The 19,277-nt window shown below is 52.1% G+C and overlaps 9 protein-coding genes across 9 annotated transcripts; 4 read left to right on the forward strand and 5 right to left on the reverse strand.

Annotated features, from left to right (window-relative positions):
• Positions 1-708: 708 nt before the first annotated feature.
• Positions 709-2,396, forward strand: K489DRAFT_141219 (uncharacterized protein). The gene is made up of 2 exons (XM_033599136.1): positions 709-1,419; positions 1,477-2,396. Exons 1-2 carry the CDS (start codon positions 947-949, stop codon positions 2,096-2,098), a joined length of 1,095 nt encoding a protein of 364 aa, XP_033461819.1. The 5' UTR covers positions 709-946; the 3' UTR covers positions 2,099-2,396.
• Positions 2,397-3,329, reverse strand: K489DRAFT_141220 (uncharacterized protein). Its single transcript, XM_033599137.1, has one exon. It carries the CDS (start codon positions 3,162-3,164, stop codon positions 2,694-2,696), a length of 471 nt encoding a protein of 156 aa, XP_033461820.1. The 5' UTR covers positions 3,165-3,329; the 3' UTR covers positions 2,397-2,693.
• Positions 3,330-3,493: 164 nt separating this feature from the next.
• On the reverse strand, positions 3,494-4,326 carry K489DRAFT_314295 (Nep1-domain-containing protein; the record flags this gene model as incomplete). The annotated part of the gene is made up of 2 exons (XM_033600998.1): positions 3,494-3,970; positions 4,027-4,326. 2 exons carry the CDS (start codon positions 4,324-4,326, stop codon positions 3,494-3,496), a joined length of 777 nt encoding a protein of 258 aa, XP_033461821.1.
• A 1,474-nt stretch (positions 4,327-5,800) lies between these two features.
• On the forward strand, positions 5,801-6,965 carry K489DRAFT_141264 (uncharacterized protein). Its single transcript, XM_033599139.1, has 3 exons — positions 5,801-6,013; positions 6,073-6,556; positions 6,589-6,965. The coding sequence occupies exons 2-3, from the start codon at positions 6,212-6,214 to the stop codon at positions 6,826-6,828; spliced, it is 585 nt and encodes a 194-aa protein (XP_033461822.1). The 5' UTR covers positions 5,801-6,013; positions 6,073-6,211; the 3' UTR covers positions 6,829-6,965.
• K489DRAFT_141225 (uncharacterized protein) lies at positions 6,902-8,151 on the reverse strand. The gene has a single exon (XM_033599138.1). The coding sequence runs from the start codon at positions 7,915-7,917 to the stop codon at positions 7,102-7,104; it is 816 nt and encodes a 271-aa protein (XP_033461823.1). The 5' UTR covers positions 7,918-8,151; the 3' UTR covers positions 6,902-7,101.
• Positions 8,152-8,420: 269 nt separating this feature from the next.
• K489DRAFT_377300 (uncharacterized protein) lies at positions 8,421-8,755 on the forward strand (the record flags this gene model as incomplete). Its single annotated transcript, XM_033604123.1, has 1 exon — positions 8,421-8,755. A coding segment is annotated over one exon (188 nt), but the record flags the coding sequence as incomplete, so codon positions are not given.
• Positions 8,756-9,348: 593 nt separating this feature from the next.
• On the reverse strand, positions 9,349-11,910 carry K489DRAFT_141300 (uncharacterized protein). The gene is made up of 6 exons (XM_033599140.1): positions 11,533-11,910; positions 11,231-11,435; positions 10,959-11,176; positions 10,497-10,901; positions 9,887-10,425; positions 9,349-9,455 (listed from the first exon to the last, which is right to left on the reverse strand). Exons 1-6 carry the CDS (start codon positions 11,650-11,652, stop codon positions 9,425-9,427), a joined length of 1,518 nt encoding a protein of 505 aa, XP_033461825.1. The 5' UTR covers positions 11,653-11,910; the 3' UTR covers positions 9,349-9,424.
• Positions 11,911-14,750: 2,840 nt separating this feature from the next.
• K489DRAFT_377304 (uncharacterized protein) lies at positions 14,751-16,295 on the forward strand. The gene has a single exon (XM_033604124.1). The coding sequence runs from the start codon at positions 14,960-14,962 to the stop codon at positions 16,097-16,099; it is 1,140 nt and encodes a 379-aa protein (XP_033461826.1). The 5' UTR covers positions 14,751-14,959; the 3' UTR covers positions 16,100-16,295.
• On the reverse strand, positions 16,220-19,057 carry K489DRAFT_387007 (putative N-acetylglucosaminyltransferase subunit; the record flags this gene model as incomplete). The annotated part of the gene is made up of 7 exons (XM_033606278.1): positions 16,220-16,431; positions 16,463-16,763; positions 16,809-18,425; positions 18,482-18,561; positions 18,655-18,706; positions 18,774-18,866; positions 18,938-19,057. 7 exons carry the CDS (start codon positions 19,055-19,057, stop codon positions 16,220-16,222), a joined length of 2,475 nt encoding a protein of 824 aa, XP_033461827.1.
• Between the last annotated feature and the right edge of the window lie 220 nt (positions 19,058-19,277).

A 19,277-nucleotide genomic window follows, 5' to 3' on the forward strand; every position in this document is an offset into this window, starting at 1 on the left:
CCCAGGCGTGCCAGTCCGTGCATTTCCCGTCAAAGCTTTCAAATTTGGCGCAAAGCTCGGCAATGAATGGAACGCTTTGGCCGTTAGCTCGGATCGTCGCACATGCGAAACGCTCGCGCTACTGCTGGTCATCCACCCGAGGCTGAGTGGTTGTGAAAGTTGAAACCTATCGGATTCGTGCTCTCCCATCGAGGCATTGCACGTGTCAATCACCACCGTGCCGCACGGCATCAATCATCGTTCACATTCGCACCGTAACTGAACGATCGATCTCTTCGCAATGATCTCGAATGCTGTCTTCGGACGACGAAGAACAGGGATGCGCTCACCGTTTTGCTGGTTCAGTTAGTGCTGACAGGATTGAAATGCTTGATGACACGCTAAGGCCGCCTCGAACGATTTGTAGCACCCGAACACAAGGCGGAGCTGACCGGTGTCGAGGGTTCCAAGTCCAACAGTATCAGATGTAAATCCTGAGGGCCAAAAATATCAGCGAAGGCGACAAAGGCGCTGCGTCTCATTTGAACAATCTGCGACAGATCCCCCGAGTTGGAAATGATAGCCACTACAGTACAAGCGTTTCAGGCTGATCAAGCATCATCGAGAGATCCTGTTCCATACTGTCAGCCGGCATCAACTCCGTCACCTACACATGTCGCAGCTTAACACATGGCAATGGCCGGTCTGTCGGGACAATCGACTAAGTTTCGATTGAAGCAAGTAATTAATTGTTACGATGGCAGCGTCATGTGGAGGCAGATACCGGGATTCGGGCTTCGAAGCCTGTATGATCAAACAAATACTGTTCATCTATCCGCAGGACCGCAGGAATTGAAGCATACCCTGCCGAGTACAGTAACACGAGCAGGGCGCAGTTGGAATTTCCGGCAGCGTCGATTAGACCCAGGATAAGTTATTCCGGAACAGGCGAGATTGCAGCGAACAAATGAGAAAACACCACAGCCACACTGTCCTTCACCTGGTCGGTTCGTGTGTTATCCTTTTTGAATCAGGCCTGCGTTCACTGTTTCGATTTTGGTCATCGTTTGTGACTCTCGTTTCCATTCTTTTGCAGCGACCAGCACAATATTCGCACTTCGCTCATTCAGTCATCACAATGGCGACGAAAACCGTCGCCGTCACAACGACATTCACTCCCGCGCCGTCCTGCTTCGCGTCAACGTTCACTGTCGGAACACGGTACCGCGATGTTCTCACCAGAGCATACGGCAACAACGCGATCATTCGAGGTGTTGATCCTGTCTGCTATCCCGGGAAATTCTACAGCATCGATTCCATAGTAGGCGGCACAACGGTGGCACCATTCTACTCTCCAGGAATATGTCCTTCGGGATGGACTACGGCCACGACTACCGTACCAGCTGGTGCGACTGTTACTACTGCAACATGCTGTCCATCGTATGTGAAACAACGGGCGTTATTCACGAAACCTATCAAGCTCTGACGATCATGTAGTCTTATGGGCCCTGAGAAGAATAGCCTGACGAACAGCCTTATAAGCTACTGCGTCGGGGGCTTTTACACGGCATCAACGGGTGGTCCAGGTACCACGAATGTGGTTGTCGTCAGCGCTGTCACAACTTCAAGTACAACATCGCTCTCGACAGGAACCATAGGCATATATGTCAGCTACCAGCTTCCGATCGTGATTCGATACGAAGCGTCTGACGTCTCGCTCTTCTCCTCGTCTACATCGACAGCATCAACATCTTCTAGCACAGCAACAGATACAGCAAGTCCTTCCGAGACTTCAGGAAGCAGCAATGGGTCTCTCTCCTCAGGAGCTTCGATCGGACTCGGCGTCGGGCTTGGAGTCGGCGTAAGCATCATCCTCATCTTGGCAGCTCTCCTATTCTGGACACGCCGCAAGAAAACTCGCAGGGCGGCAAACACGGTCACCGTAGTCCCTAAAGGGCCAACATATCCCACCGAGCCATACGACCCGCACATCTATTCACAACACGAGGCCAAGAGTTCCGCATCTGAGCCTCCGGCCGCAGTACCTTATCAATCCCCGCAACAAGTTTATGAGGTCGATGCTGGCTATAATGGCCCATCAGAACTACCGACCCACTAGGAAGGCCACGAAGCCGGGTCCGCAAATTCGGGCTCTGGACCTCGCTATAGGAACCCGTTATGACAGCACCACAGGACAGAGCCAAGATCCAACGTCCATGTATGGACGAATCCGCGCCGGAAAGATAATTTCACGATCGTGCCTGGCGTCGAAACAACGTCACGTTTGCTTCAATAAAGATTTATTCCACCGTCGTTGAGCTTGGCCGTTCCCACTACCATGGAAGCAAATACATCGTTGCCCAGATCCCCCGCGCGCACGAATCGTGATTTGTTCGAGAAGTGAGCAAGTAACACTTCGCATAATTATGTTCAGGGACACGCCATAATTGCGGTCGCAGCCTAATTCTCAGGACTCGCGACTGGGTATGCGATCAGAGCAGAAGTTGACCTGGGAGATGGGTAGTCAGGATTTGATCGCATTGAAATCTCCGCCTTGCAATTACAGGTTGCCTTTCTGCATTGACCTTCATATACCCTCCCCCTCTTACGACCTGAGAGGGACGCCAAAGGCTCTGGCTCACGAAGAAGTCGGCGTGGCGTAATCAAGGAGCGAAAACATCTCGCTACACCTCTGACTTTCTCAAGGCTTTACTCTACGGGCAGCTCGTGAGATTGCGCTTTGTGAAAAATGCTACCCGATTGCAGGCCCCCAACCTGCCTGGGAAGACTTGTGTCCAGATCAGTTTTTTTCGCGGAGCAAAAGCGCCTGAACAGCGACGCGACACGGCGAGGAGAGCTTGATCGGGCATTTCAAAAAGCATTGTACAATGTATGCTCGCGAGCAGGAGGGGGAGAATCAGAAATACAGGTTCCGTGATGGAGTAGAAAGATGCAGAAAGGGATGACGCGCATCGGCTGCAGCGCGCCAGAGGTTCTCGTTCCAGAGACGAGACTTTGATAGGAGGTGCCCTTGCAATCGGCCTGCTGGAGATCAGTGTCGGGGGCACGTTACATGGGAGATTTCGAGATCTCCATTTTTCCGCCTGGATATGTGGCTGTGGCATTCGCCTGCAAGCGACCAGAGATGTAGCAGCAAAGGATGAGGTGGATGATTTATTGGACATGGGCTCGACCAGCTTTGAGGGATTGAATTTGGAATCGTGACTACGACGAATGATATTGGCAATCTGGTGCGGTCATTCATCAATAATCAGACGGAACGAAAAGAAATCCTCACCAGTACGAGAAGACACTAATCCGGAGCCCTTGAAGAAGCACATCACCCATAGACGAGATAGTAGAAACAGGACCAGAAAAAAAAAAGCATGTTATTCATCGTTCAGAAGGTGAAGATTCCATAAATAGATTGTGCACACAATCCCCGCACAAGGTCGGGGAGAGGGAGGCAAAATAGATAAAAAAGGTACAACCAGAGAAGATAGAATCACCCATTCTAAATAACATCCCAAACATCTTCAGCGGCGTGGCAGAACTTGCTGCACGCGACACTAGCACTGAGCGACCAGTTGCTAATACTGATCGCATCGTCTTTGTACTGGTCGGCGAAATTATCGTTACCCTTAGCCATAGCTCCGACGAAAACGCAGATGCTCTCCTTGGGGCCGAGGTCGGCGATGTAGTCGCGCACGCGCACGACGGGCGCGTCGAAGGACAAGGTGACTTTGCGGCAGTTGGGCGGGAGGTGGTCCGTGATGGGGTTTTTGATGACCTTGAGCAGCTTCTCCTGCGAGGTGGTGGAGCGGATGGAGAGTTTGTGGAGGAGTTGGACCATGAGACCGGCGAAGCGTTTGAAGGTTCGGGGAATGCGCACAGTCGGGCTGACCTCGATGAGAACGCCTTTGGCTGTGTGGATGTAGATTTGTAGCTTTCCGGCTTTGTTGATGGGTGAGTCGAGCAGGGTGAGCAGACACTGCGCATAGTCCGTCAGCGCGGTACTTTGCCTTACAGCGTGTGGTTTATTCTCACCTGATGAGTGATGTCGGGACGCGCATCACTAATATCTCGGTTCATCTTACGCATAACACCAATGTGCTCGTCGCTGTTGAGCAGCGAGTACTTGTCATCTTTCATGCCATTGCGACCACCGTGGGCAGCCTTGTAAGTCTCAAGACTAGCATTGGAGAGGACGACAATCAGGCGTTTCGAGTCTTTGTCTGCTGTTGGAATGGGTGTCCTCTGCTCCGCAACGAGATTAGGCAGAGCAGGTGGCGGGAGGGATTGAGTTTGTGTTCCTGTCATGCTCGTATCGAGCAGCTGGTCAGCCATACTGCAAAGACCTTGTTGAAAGGCGCGATGCGAAAGTTGTGCGATGATGATGTTGAGATTATCAATGCAGCGATGGGAGAGGTGTGTAATAGTAGTAGTGTAGATCATGCGATAGCCAAATCGACGTCAGCGGACAAAGTTGCCAGGCGGCGCGTGCGGCGTTATGCCAGCACACATGAGCTGCCTGCGTCTACGAGTGTACTCCGAAGTCCGGAGAAACGCCTCAATGTCCCGCGCATTGCTCGTCCTGCCGCTTCCGACTGCGAAATTTTTCTTTGTGCTACACAATACATTCTCATCTTCTCTTCACATCCAGCTCGTTCTCATCTGTGGTATTAGGGAAATTGGTGCGATCGGCATGCAGACATGTGTTGAACATTTCAGGGTGAGCAAGCATTTCTTGCAAAGAGGTGACCCACTGGTGCGCTTAGTATCTCTACCTGACGTTGAGGGTCGTCGTCCGATGTAGTCGGCCGCGGTGGCAGATGCATCGAGCAGTGATCTCTCAAGTCGCTCGGCCTCTGAACTCGAGGAAGAACGGTCGGGAGAGACCTCGATAGCCATTGTGGGATAGAAGTTCGGAAGTAAAATACAAGTGTAGCTGGAGTTACTTGGTGGGTTAGGAAGAGGTTCGTGAGAGGCGTCCTGTGCAAGTCTGTGAATGTGGTGAGCAAAGGAAAGTCCGGACGATGCACACTTTGGCAGGCGAGGGGCCTTTTCTATATCGCCGCGAGCGAGGTGCCAGTGCCTACCCTCGGGGACTGATGAGAATGACCTGGCCAGGGAGCTTTCGGCTTACGATGACCACTTGTTGAGCTCGGAGAAGCTAGTCTGGGTGGTATAGTGGTTTGGAGATAGTCCGGTCTGCTGTTGGCTGCGTGGGTGAGGATGGTCAGATTCGTCCAGTCTCACTACCTCCAGGTGGTCAGGCGAAGGTTGGGAAAGTTGGTGATGGACACCGATGGCGGGCTTTGGAAGGATTTTTTTAGGCGGCCGCTTGGAGGAATGGCTGACATGCAGCTGCTCAATGCACACACTTACAGCAGATACCCTGTCAACCACCATCATGATCCAGTATAGCGTACACATAGCCGTGGTTTCAAACTGCATCATCACCGACATCGCGTGAACGCACAAAACATTGGTATTTGAGGGAAGATGATCCCGTCCAGTTAAAATCGAGCACGTGCGCACCTTTCGACAATCCGACTGCCAATACCGTCCGAGTCGCGTGCCGAGATGGCCGATCGCAAGCAGCAGCAGGGTGGGCTAGTCGAAAACAAATCCCACCTGGGCACAATGGCACCATGGCATTTTCTGCGCTGGAAATGCCCCGAATATCCATCGGAGTCAGCTGGTCCGAAAAAAATATCATCGGCGATATTCTTCACGCCGACCGACGACCGTAGAGGTCCGAGGCTAAAGACGGGCTTTGCAACTCCGTGCGTGAAGCACAAAGGTCCGACTATAAGATAACAGTGGTGCTCATTGTGCCTTTCCTCTTTCCAAACGTGATTTGATAGTCCCGAGTAAAGAGAGCTTCAATACATCTATGGATGGTGCAGAAATCTCCCAGGAACGGCACAAAGGGTCACTGTGGGTTTGAAGGGTCGACCCCACTTCTGCAAGCAAGCCGACTTATCTGCCGACCAACGACTTTGGCACAACGACGGCGTCAACGACTAAGGTATGAAACCATCACAATTTCGTCCGGATCGTGTGCTCAAGAAAGAGATGTGGGAGCAGAGTCCACGTGAGCACTGAGGTGGACATGGCGCTGGCGTCGACCGTTCAGACCAATTACCAAATCTCCATTGTCATCACCTGGCAAACGACCGGCGAAAACGAGTAATAAGAATCGGCTCATTCAAACCTCCATGGAGAAATGGTCCTACTACACGTTTTTCCCGAGCTGAAGGTTACGTGCCTACCTAGGAGGTGGGCACCCACGGAGTCCGAGCTCAAGCCGGAGAGAACAATGACGCCTAACAATCCAATGGGTGTACTTTCACAAAAATCGTACAATGTACAGAACGATACAGTACAACCGAACCCCCACCAGCTTCCATCATCATGCAAGCCCAACGAGGGAAAATATGCAGGGTGCAGCACAACCAATTCTAGACTTCCCCAATGGCTGATGAGCAGGTTCACCTGCATGCTCTGCCAGCCCTCGTTCGTGGCATTTTCCCAGGCCACCACGATAATCCCTCTTGTCGTATTGCAAGTGGTCTTGTGCGTAATGACGCACAAGACCACTAGGTCAATTGTGTATCTCCACTTCACGTTTCCTTCTGGCTATACGAGAGGCTTGCGTGTGTATTTCTTTCTGCTCCCAGTGACATATTCCCGTCGGCTGGTGAAGCTGCGTTGACGACGCGGATGCACGTCGCGAGGTCCGCGTTACCGACTCACGTCCAAAGATTGATGCTTTGTGCGTCGACGCATGTGCTTGAGCAGAGATCTCGTCCAGAACGACTGCCGCTGTTGATGACGATATGAGCGCGCTGGAACCAACTAGAAGCTGGCCAGCAAATGCTTCTGCCGACGTGCATAGAGATGACCATGACCCCAATTGATCCAAAGATTCGTCTCAGCATGAGCAATGCTTATTGGCCACTATCGAGTCAGAGCGCAGTTCCATCTCACGGCCGGATAGAAATAGATTGTTGTAAATTCCAGAAGAAGATCACCTCGGCGGCTCGGTATCGTCCCTACAGACATGGCCCATTGTCTCACTCGAGATCGAACCTCAAGCTAGTAGGAAGGCCCGTTTCATAGGCCATTTCTGAGCGCACCAGCAAGCAAATTGTTTCCTGGACCATTCGGATTCCCAGTCATGTAAGCATTGGGCGCGTTATTCTGCTGATAGTTGTTCATTCCTGGATTCCGACCATTAACAACGCCGGGCATATTTCGCATTTGTTGCTGCTGCTGCTGTTGTTGAAGCTGCTGCTGTTGCTGCTGTTGGAGTTGTTGTTGCTGCTGCTGCTGCTGCTGCTGTTGAAGCTGTTGTTGTTGCTGCTGCTGTTGCAATAGTGCCTGATGATGGGCCGACTGGAGACTTGGATGCAAATGAGGGTTCTGCGCCATTGCGACGCCGGCCATGACATGATGAGCTGGGTTGGTGATAGATGGATCGACAGCCATCCCCATTGGCTCCGTCACTTCCGATTCATCGGCGTGAGCATCAGCATCACCGTCGGCGTCAGCATCGGCCTCGTTCGCGTCGATATCGCCAAGGGTTGTCGAGTCTGGTCCGTTGACCGTGGCCTCCGCAGCAGCAGCTTCGGCGGCGGCCTTTTTCGCTGCGCGTGCAGCATTCGTGGGCCGGCCGGTGGGCTTTGCAGGGCGCTTCGATACACCGTTTGCCCGAACGTCCTTGATGATGCGTGCAGTGGTAGACTTTGGCACGCCGGAACATTCGGCGATTTTACCAATGGTGAAGTTGGTATGTCGCGTCAGACCAGCGATATAGCCGCGTTGGTAGTCGGAGACCCATGTTTTGGAAACTTTTGTTGGAGTAGGCGCGGCGACGAGAGGAGTTGCTGGCTTATCAGGCACAGCGGCCATTGCTTGGGGAAGGCTCATGATGTTCCGTGAAGTCGCAAAAAAATGGTGATTGTTCTTGATGATGGTCTATCTTGTGGAATAAAAAGTGGTGTCGACGCGGCGCGTTGTTGTGAATGAGGGATGGACGAGAACGGGGCGGTCGCAAACACAACGGATGAGACGAGGGAAGTGGGAATTGCCGCACTGTTCAGGTGACATCACCACTCTTGGCGGCAAGCGGGCTCCCACCGATTCAGCAGGAGAATCCGAGCAAATGAACCATTGATTCTAGACCCGAGGTCCACGCGTTCCGGCGCATGGACTTACGAATGCGCCTGCGGTTGCAGATGGAAGCTGACGGTAAACTTGGAACGAGGATGAGGTCACTGTAAGGCCTAAGGCATCATTTCACGACCTGTGCTCTCACACAAAGGAAGCCGGCACTCACACGGAAGAGACCTCTATTGAATGCACGTCAGCACATTCTTTGTTCAGTATCCCGCTCGCACGTGCACTGAGGAAAGCAGAGTGAGGCCATGGATTCATGATTCGTGAAGGTTTTAATGGTACGGCAATAGAATTTTTTCCAGCGACGCTTCGGAGTGCATACATTTCCTCCATCATCAGAGTCGTCATCGGCACTATCCTGTGCGGCTTGGGATCTAGAACACGACGTGCTTCTTCGAAACCGTCCGTACACGAAGATGCTCTGCTCATCATGCTGCCATGACAACCCAGTGCCCATAGCATTTGGCGCGGAACCTCGCATACAATAGTGCTTGCCTTTTTTTTTTATCATACTCTATTTCATCCCGTGTCCTTAGCTGTCAACAAGTCATCGACACATGCATCCTGTTTTCCTGCCTGCTTCCTTTTCAGTGACGCTGTATCGAGATCACAAACTAAGTATGCAGTGTCCTGCTGACTTAGGCCTTGCAAGCTACATCTGGCTGGAAGGCGCTGTATGCGCGTGGTGATCCCCTCTGCCGATCACATGAAGCCCGATGCCACATCTTCCAGTTGAATTTTGCGTCGGATGGAGCACACTGCGAGGCGTGATTGATCGTGGTGGTCGTGAATTGGGGTAACGAAGGGACAGCGACCCCCAAGCGCGAACACTCAGGCTGGCGGCACTCATATGAGCTCCGTCTTCAATGTCGGTGTCGCTTCCGCGCGCGCTACCAGATCCAATCATGATTGTCTCCTGGTCAGTGATTCATCCAGCCCGTGATGATTTTCGATTGCTGTCTGAAATTCGTGCGAGTGTTGAACGCAGAAGTCTTTCAGGTGCTAAGCCATGGCGCCGCTATATCGCTCCATCCAGAAATAGGCTTCCGGCATGATTCGGCAGATCTTTCGTTGGACGGACGATGTGTGCCATTCAATCAGCCGTAAAATGGGCGACAAGGAGCTTGCTTGCCATTCGCGATTCTTTCGATTCTTATGGGCTCACAGTTGACCAGACATCGAACTCCAAGCTCCTGGAGTGGAATTTTCGACAGCTTGATTGCCCCGACGGCCTTTCCGTGGAACTCTCTGCGTCTCTTCAAATGAAGACCAACCGTGGGCCAAAAGCTCTGTATTCCAAACGAGGAAAGGCAATAAAGTAAGTAAAATGACGATGCAGGTATTTTGGACGCCCTTTTCGAGGGCATCCAGCGTAAAGAGAACTTTTCATCGTGGGTGCGGAGAAACGAAAAAGTATAAATATGTGCAGGGGCGAACGACACCGCCAAAGTTGAAGAAGAAGTAGGATAGATGGAATAACGAAGTGGTGAACAAAACTCAACATAACGAGGAAGTAGTCAAGGTCAGGCTCCGATTGCAACATGGACTTGGTTCGAAATCGTGCCGCCGTAGCTGTATCTTCACGTCCGATCGAAGAACTCGATTGGACATCGGGCATCTGGATGCGCTCTCGTCTTGAACAGAGAGTGGTAGTGATGATGTGGTGAAGAGGAGTCATGTGGATGAGAATGTAAGTTTTGGATATCGGGCGTTGGCTCACCGGAACGTGAGCTGGAATGGTTTGAACGCAGGCTCAGTGGTATGACACTTGGGACATGTCGGAACGTGGGTCCGACCAGGGACGCGATCTGTTAAGATGGCTGTTTGGCATTCGTCACAGAAGCCGCGAATGCAATTGGTGCATGCACGGCAGTCAGTTAGGAGGAAGGGCTTTGAACAGCCGTCGCAGTATATATGTGGTGTTGTGTTATCGATGCTTCTGCCACCTTGCTCTCCTCGGCTGGCTGGTGTGAATAATGGCGATGACGTCGAATCGAGGCTCTGAGGATGCATGATTTGGAACTGAGAGCCGCTGTCGGTCGAGACGTTGTGATGGTGGTGAGAGAGGTTGGTGCTAAGACTGCTGTCGACGGAAGGGAACGGCTGCAAATCGAGGGCATTTTGTTCTGGAGGTGGAGGTGTGAGTGCGCGATTAAGCGGCGATGCCTGAAATGAAGAGTGGAACTGCGAGCCCATCGCAAATGGAGGCATAGGCGTTCGGTTTGTGATGTTTGGCGATTGATATGGAGATCCCGGCACCTGTTTTCTTTGTCAGAGACGATCGCAAGGGCATTACTTCTTGTTGTCATCTTCCTCGGGCCTTGGCTTACAGGAGTCAGATCCCTCGAACCTTCCTCCTCGGTCGCACTAGCCGCAGCTTCAACCAGATCAAGCCACCTATGGTCGGCAAACTTCTCACCACTCCGTCTTTTTAGATCTTTCGATTTCTTACGCTCGTGTTTTGGCATGCGGCCTTGTTGAGAGAGGCTCGATTTCCTAGGACGATTAGCATACCCACCACCTCTTGAAAGGCTTCGATGAAGTGACGGCATGGTTGCCATTGTTGACGGTCGACCATTTGGCGACGACGATCTGACAAATTCGGTCAATGGTAATCCATGTGAATCGGATTCAGGTGCAGGTGGAAAGTTATGGTCTTGTAGGTAGTCCTGCTCGTCAAGTGCAGGATCGACGGAGAAATGGTTCGGTTTGAATTCGTTATCGGCATGGTAGCTCTGAAGAAGGTCGGCTTCAGTGACAGTCGGTGACATCTGCAGGGAAGGGAAAATCACCTGTCCGGCAAAATCGCCCTCGAACTCTGAGTCTGCCCGAGAAGAATGCAGACCCGCCAAAACTGCCGCAGCAGTTTGTGTACCAATTATTGACCCACGGCGATACTCATCATAAGGCGAACGAGGCTGATGTAGCTGCATGCCATTGTACATGGCTGCTTCGGTATCACTCGCAGTATAGTAACCCCCATCATGGCCGCCCAACGGATTATACCCTCCTTCGAAGGATGAGCCAAAGGGATTGTCTGAATTGAGGGCGAGTGAAGACAGACCTGACGGATGTGCGTGCTGGGTGTGATGATGGTTCTGCTGAGGGACATGGCTCGAATGTGGACGATTGTTCTCTGGCGGTGGAACCTCATGAGGTGGAGTGGTGATCATCTGCTCGAAGCTCTCTTTGGTGGCCGGCAATTTTGGAATGTAATACTCGGGATGGGCTCGGCGGATGTGCTCCTGCATCGACCGATAACGCTTCTCCTGTATCATTATTCATGATCAGCTTGGTGCTCGCGATGTCGCTCCATGACAACATGCTCGGATAGCGTCAATGGCAAGCAGAAGAGACAACACTTACCCCGAGACATCGTTTCCGACATGTTGTGCCATCCGAATTGCTGAGCGGACAGGCCACTTCGGCAGTAGAGGCGCTGTCTACTGCGAAGCTGCTCTGTCCGTTGTTGCGCGGAGGCATCATGACACCAGATAGGAGTGTTGGCAATGTGTGTACCTAGGTCGACAACGATATGACACACAAGAGAGAGCTTGGGCCTTGAGTGAGCAGGGCACGGAACAGAGCTGGGAAAGCTCGAATCTGCCTGAATGAGATAGCTTGATTGTAAGGAATTGGCACGATTTAGATCCGATCCAGCTCTTGTATGGAGTAGGTCAAGCTCCAAAGCACCGATTGTGCTGGTTCAAATCTCCTTCGGATGTGCCAAGCTCTACTATCACTCCGATGTCTCGCGTTTGATGTTTTATATTCCTCTCCGCGTCTATCCCGTTAGCTATACTGAGATGACCAACTGAGGCGCTTGTGATCCAGTGTCCAGACTGTCACCGGCTGGTGAGTACTATCGTCGGAAGAGCGACGTGCGAATGGCGGCTGTATCGCCTTGGCCAACCTTGCCGACGTGAATCGCACAGGCCTGGCGCGATACAAAATACCTGAGACAGCGTACTATAGTGGCAAGATCGCCACCACCCATCAGTAATGGTGAGACAAGCTCATACGCCAGCGACCGAGGTAGGTCGTGCAAATCAGGTTCGTTATGCTGCCCAGATGATGTCGCCTTTCCCGTTCTCTTCCTCGTTCGTCGGATTAGCTGAGCAGGATCCGAATAGCTGGAGCTTGGGAGGTGGGTGGGAGCAATAGCTATAGGCGAGCTTCAGCAATGGCTCTGGCTATGAGACAGGAGATTGACCGGGGATCCCTAGGATGATGACAGCCAAATATGTGGCGTGAAAGAAGCAAGACCGAGTGGTGAACAGCTTTGCAGGAGAATTGACTCAATCACGGTGCACAATGGGCAGCGCTGTCTACACCCGCACACGGGTACGACGCGATTGTGTAAACACTCTCTGCTGTGGGTCTCAGCAGCAAAGCAGGATGCAGTAACAGTGGTAGTAGGAGCTGCGACGACAGTCCAGGTGGTGCTGGGTAGATCGGGTGGTAGACAGGGCGATTGTTTTGTTTCGCCCGCTAGGTTTCTTCCAGTAGTAGTAGGCGGGGTGGGTAAATGGAATCGCCTGGACAGCGAGTGAGGGTACCGACTGTGCTGTGTACTAAGGGCGCGCAGCAGCTCACGAACGGTGACGCTGTGAAAAGTGGTGGGAGCCCTGGAGGGTTCCAAAGATTGACCAGGTGGTGGGCGGAAATAGCTGGAGGGGCATTGGCTGAGTCCTGGTGCACTCTATCTGCGCCCGCAAGAGGGATGTTTGACGGCAACGAGGGTGCGTGGTGAGAACAAACAGCGGGCGGGTGTTGAACGCGGGCGCGGGGCTCTGAACCCGACGTCACGAGTATTTGGCCCACTACCCATGGGCGGTCCCTCCGCTTGCCTCTGGCTGTCGTAACACCATCTATCGACTGCATCAGACGTCCTTCCACCATGTATCACACTCCCTTACCTACACAAGACGTGACTATCACACCGCACGCATGTTCTTCAGATTATCGTCTCTTTTCTCACGCGTTGTCTTTTGGAACAATACTCCTGCCACGCCAGGGCAGTGCACCGCCCTGGCTGACCTGGTTAGCGGGAGGGTAGATGAAGTGCCCCGCTCTGCGTTCAAATCTGCTCCGTAATCGGGCCGCGCCAGTCAGAGACCAACGAAATGACTTGTCTTCCGTCTAACCGGCCACTCCCTACCTTGGTATCCCACAAAATCGCAAAGCCTTGCGTCCGGCCGCCTATGCCATGCATGCAGAAGCTCCTGCATTGTGGTGACCGGTGAGCAACAACATCAGAGACAGTGCGACGACATTGAGGAATTGATACGACCGGCTTCGCGAACAAGAGCAAAGTTGTTGTGGGTATTCCAGCCAATGTTGAAACACGTCACTATGCAGACGCCCGACACCACATTGGTAGATATCCAGGAAAGAGTGTCGCGCGGTGGTGGTATGCATTGGCGCCGACACTACTACGACGTTTTGGAAAACCCTTTCACAAAATTGAACAGGACCTAGTGCGGTCAATCACGCGAGGTCCTTGCGCCAGCTCAGCTCAGCTCAGCTCGCCCTCACCCTCCAATCTGGTAATGAGATGTAAACAAAGCACATAGCTTGCTCCTAGCGAGGTCTTTTGACGACCATGAAAAATGTGACAAGCGAATGGTGTCCCATGAACATACGGTATGGTGAAGTATGAGAGGACCGGTGGGCGCAACGCCGGGATCGGGAAATTCCGGGATTTCCAGACCGCAGCCCGGGAATAGCACGTGGTGATGTTTTTCGGTGACATTCCACAGTCCTGTGAAGAAACAATCAAGCCGTCTACATCGGCACCTGGGCACACAATGGCTTTGTCCAGCCTAAAAGACTAGATGGTGCTAATTCCACGCCATAACTCCCATTGGCTGAACTGACGAGCGTGTGCATTACGACTTGACCTCATCTCAAGTCTCGAAGACATCGGCAGAAGCAACTGGTCAGATATCGAATCAAACAGATAAACAAACTCGGATAAACTTGGACCGCAAGACTACGGACCTCTAGATGGTTCTCGTAAAGAGGGGGATGCGTAACTTTCTCCAGGAGTAATGAACAGGACGTTCGATCCAGCACTACCTTGCAATTGTTTGTCAGATTCACAGCGAATAGTGAACAGTCAATGCGTTAGGGTTGTCTTCGATTGAAACTGCAATGCCCAGGTGAACAAGTTTGATAGAAACCACCATCCGGCTCTGCCTTGTTGACGAACTATAGGTATACCGGATCAATGAGATATCCCTCTGATGAGAAACACAATCTGAATCAGACACCTGCAGGAGCAGCTCTGTAAGAGGGTTGAAAGCAATGTTGTCAATTCACTGCCAACATGGTATTCGTAGATCGTCCCTGCTGTGATGATCTCCAGGGCTGATAGGATCCTAAACGATCGCATAGACCTTTGATGAACGGAAATATATCGAAAATCAACTTGACATCGATGCGCCCGAGCACGACTGTGTCAATCATCATAGGAATATTCAAACAATGTGTCAATGAGGTTTGAGGTTTTCAGATTGTAACAATTGCATTGATTACTGACATTTCCTATTGTCCCGACCGGCTCGAGGCAACAATGGCAACAGGAAGTGAATAGACGACAACACGTTCCCTAGGCTTCTACGATCATCCAGCTCTTCAAGTACTTTCTCGACACTTTCAACCGGTATGAGTATTCTTTGTGAAGTGCGACCACAACTCTTTCATCTCCAGATCCTACACTGACCAACGCGAAGAACACCCGCAACTCGCTATGAAAGGATTTCCCTCAGATTGGTACAGCTCCCTCGAAATGCCTCCTCACGTGGTGAAGCTCGTTAACTACGCGCCTGGTGATGGACGACAACATCGCCATATTGTCGCCGACGACCAGCCAGCGACACGCGAACCAACAATCATCCACGAGAGAAACGCCCGACATGCTCTTTACACGGACACGCGTCGAACTCTCGGCATTCTATGTCCTACACATCGCGAACAACTGTCACAAAAATTCGGTGATGATTCTCGACGAACTCTCCCGATACCCTCGATAACCCAGCGGAACTTAATGCCGCTGGGTCCGCTCTGCACATCCAAACATCTCGCCTCGCTCTACCGCGACCCTACGGTTCTCGCCGCACCTTTCGACACATGCGTCTGCTCGAGTCGAATTCTGCATTCGGAAACCCTACGAGGTCCACAAGATTGCAGCGCTTGCGCTATGGCCCAGAACAACTTCAAGAAGAGAGCCTACCTCACCCGCACGCAACGTGAGGATCACTCACGTATGATCTGCGGCTGCGAATGTGAAGAGGTTCTTACCGGCGCAAGCGAGGTGATGCGAATTTGCGCATGTTGCGAAGGTCTGGTGAGTGTACCTTTGCACGCGTTGGATAATGTCACGCATTTGGCTGCGCCGGCCGGTGCGCCTAGTTGTGAGTATGGGAGCGTATCAACAATGCAGCAGGATGAGAGTATCCTGTGTGAAGCCGAACATCCCATTTGCAGGGAGTTCTTGATGCCGACTCCGGGCTTCGAAGTCGTGCAGCTCGGAGGTGAGATTGGAGACGAGGAGCAAGCGGCGCAGGAAATTTTCCGGGCGGGAGCGTCATGGCTGCGACGACTAGCTACGAATCACCGAGGACTTCCTGAAGCTGGAGCTTCGGAACTTGAGGACGCGACTAGATGGAATTTTGACCAGGTCCAAGATCGAGTCCCACCAGTTGATCAAGAGGTTGGCCATAATCATCGTCGGGATTCAGTGGCAACGTGGATGGCTGACCTGGCACCATCCAACGATACCCAATTGTGGTCGCCTTCAACGTCCTTCGCTGCTCATGAGGGACAAGACGACTTCGCTGCGCCGCTCGGAGCGATCACAACACCAATATATCGCCCGGATCTTCCGCGGTTCCCCTCGTTCGATCTTATAGGGCACCAATATGATTGATATCTAGAAGACGGGGTCGAGTGCGAGCGCCCAGTAAAGATGTCTGGACGCTGGAGAAAAGTTGAGTTTGCTATCTGTAATGACGATAGTTAAGCCAAGATCGCATTGGCAACGGGGAAATCATGGATGTGCGTAATCTTCGTAAATTTTGCTGTTGATCAACATACTATCATCACTTACTCCACCAGTATCCTTCGCCCTTTTTGACGCCATTGGTCCTCCTTGAGGTATGCGCATGATTCGGGTGAAGCCGTCCCGTCGCGCCTTCAGGCACAAATCCTCCCACTCCGCCAGCAGCATGACCATTCGCCATTTTCCCACTAGGGGCTGAACTTGACGCCTGTGCCGCATCGAGTGCAGCACTCATCATCTCCCACAGCTCACCCATCGACACACGCTGCACGGGCAACATGCTGTATTGTAAGCTGTAGAGGTTTTTGCGGTGGATGGGAGGCACAAATTGGCCTGAGAGGAGGCGTAGAAAGACCCGTGGGGAGAGGTAGTGCTTGCGGATACGTTGACCGAGCTGAGCATATTGCGACATTGTCTGGGAGAGTGGAAGCGGAACAGATTTGAGTCTGATATAGGCCGTAGGTGCCGATGAAGACAATGGTGCTGATGGTTGTCGCGCATGTCCATTGGATGTGGTGGTGGTCGCAGGAGACTTTTTAGAGAAACAGAGAGTCGAAAACAAAGACGGAGCATCCGCTTCTTGCAGCTCAAATCGTATGCCTCCCGGAAGTCTCCGAGAATCCTTAATGCGAAGCATTAATGCGAAAAGCGGGAAGTGGTTGAGACACGCCAGCCAGGTGTCAAGTGCGGCCTTGAGAGCGATGATCGTCATTCGTGCGCCAGCGAAAGTTGCGTAAAAGACAGCAACGGTAGGCAAGAGAAAGAAAAGAAGGGTGAAGAGGATGGTGCCGAGAAGTAATTGATCGAGGTCATAGTCACAGCTGTCAATGCGGTTCCGGAGGATGTTTCGTTTCTTGCCACGAAACAAGTGGAAAAGCGAAATGATGATGGTCAATTGCCAGTTGTAGATCCGCGCTGATGCCATGTAGAAGCAGTAAATGTGGACCGTCAATAGCGAGAGTAAGTCGGAGAAAAGACTTATGGGCAGACTGGCGCCGGCAAAGCTTGATATTCCAATAAGGCGGATGATGACCGGCAAGGCAGGGCGAAGTTGCAACATGCAGCTACTCCAGTAGTCGATTACCCACAGAAAGAGATCGCCAAGGAATGTTGCAAGTTCATTGTTTAGTTTGAGGCCAGCTGGGTAGTCCATTAGCCAGGCAAGCATACGCTGCAGACCCTCAATCGCGTATGTAGTGATATTTCGATCTACCGCGGCGGCGACAAAGTCGACGTTCTCCAGAATGTACGCTCCGAGGGCGATTCCGATGATGATGTCGTTCGCCACGAGCCATAGACTGTTGAAGAAGCGAATGTATTCGGGATGACTGTTGGTGATACTCTCCCAATCATTTCGCCGCCGGAGCAAGGTGAGGTATTGTGGCGGCCAATAGCAGAATTGCTGTAAGCGGATATCGACTTGTTGCGCTGTAGCAGAAAGATCTTTCAAGGCAGCATGACCAAACGGCCGCCAGTCTAGGACGGTGAGAATTCCTTCGGCTATAATTCGCAAGACCATGATCCATCGAATAAATACTTGCGAAGCAAAGGGCCAGATGTGATGGACGAATACTTGTTTCACCCAGATCCAGATCAGATCCCACAGGTTCGTAGCGGTATTCACCACTCGCTCGCTGACACTTAGACTTCTCTTTGCCCGCACACCGACCAGGCCAATGTTTTGTTGCATCAACGCATTGATCTCAGCGGAGCAATTGATTTGCTCAATGATCTTCGGCAGCGCCAACTCCTTTGGTGTGTGAGAATGCTGTAAAACAGTATGTTGTTTCAGCTTCTCTACCAGCTTCTCTTTCCTCTTTCTCTCGACCTCCTCGTCTTTGTCAATCTGGTCGAAGGGAGCGACGCTACCAAACGCACCACGCTTGTCACCAAGAGCGAGGGAGATTGGTTTAAGTGACAGGTATTCCATGCGCTTCGGATTGGGTCTGTCGAATGTAATGATTTGAATATTGATAGCGAATTGTGCGGAGCACTCGATACGCGGGACATTGCTACGTCCGATCAGTCGTAAGGAGAGGAGCTTCGGGTCGAAGGATTTGACGGCTTCTGTCGCGTTCAAGGTTCCCAGCACTTGAATAGACTGCCCGCCACAGCGATTGAGTATATTGTCGATGGGGTGACGGCTGCCGCGAAAGAGTGATCGCATACGCAGCGCATGTTCAACGTTGCGTACCTGTTGGGACGGTCAACTCATGTCCATCCCTGATAGATATGCTGCTCGCCACGTACGTCGACTCCTTGCAGTATTCCCACCACAAGAACATCGAACTCGCCATTCCGCCATCCTATTACCACACCAGGGATGTCATCTGAGGGCGAGTTTGAGGGCCAGAAAATGCGCATCAAGCCATATTTGCGGTCGGTCATGCTCCCATTGCGAGAGCTCGTTCAGAAGGAGCCACGGCGACGAAGCTGTTCGCGCGCTGAAATACCTGCGGCCGGCTCCCGTGGATGCTGATGAAACAATGTCAGAGTCGCAGTCGGTTATATCTGCCGATGACTGCTGTTTCTCTGGACTTACTAGCGCTGCCTCACGGGCGGCAATGCGCTCAATGGGAACGAGGATAATCAAGAAGAGAATGGAAAGAATAGCGAAGCCTTTGGCGGCGCGAGTCTGTTTGTAGGATGGATCATGAGCCTGACGATTCTGTACACTGAAAGCATGCCTAAGAGTGAAATACGCACAATGACTCCGTGATCCCAAGCGAAAATAGCCAGCTCATAAAGTCGAGTGACGAGGTCCCACCGAGCAGTGATGTAACCAGCAAGGAAGATGCCGAAGGTGAGGACGGAGACCGGGTGCATGAAGCGTCTAGATCATGTCCCAAGGACGATTGCCTGAGCATTTATATCGTTTTCCGAGAGCTGCGAGATGTATCGTCGGCAGCGGACGAGATTCGATGAGTATTCCGCCCAGCATGGAGGCCATAGGTACAATTCTTCCTGCCGATTCGGCGTGTTCTGTGTCACCGAAAAGTTCACCACGTGATTGTGCATCGACCATTGGCGCGCTGCAAGCCGCTGC

This window comes from Dissoconium aciculare, assembly GCF_010015565.1.
Source record: "Dissoconium aciculare CBS 342.82 unplaced genomic scaffold K489scaffold_3, whole genome shotgun sequence".
Taxonomy (NCBI): Eukaryota; Fungi; Ascomycota; class Dothideomycetes; order Mycosphaerellales; family Dissoconiaceae; genus Dissoconium; species Dissoconium aciculare.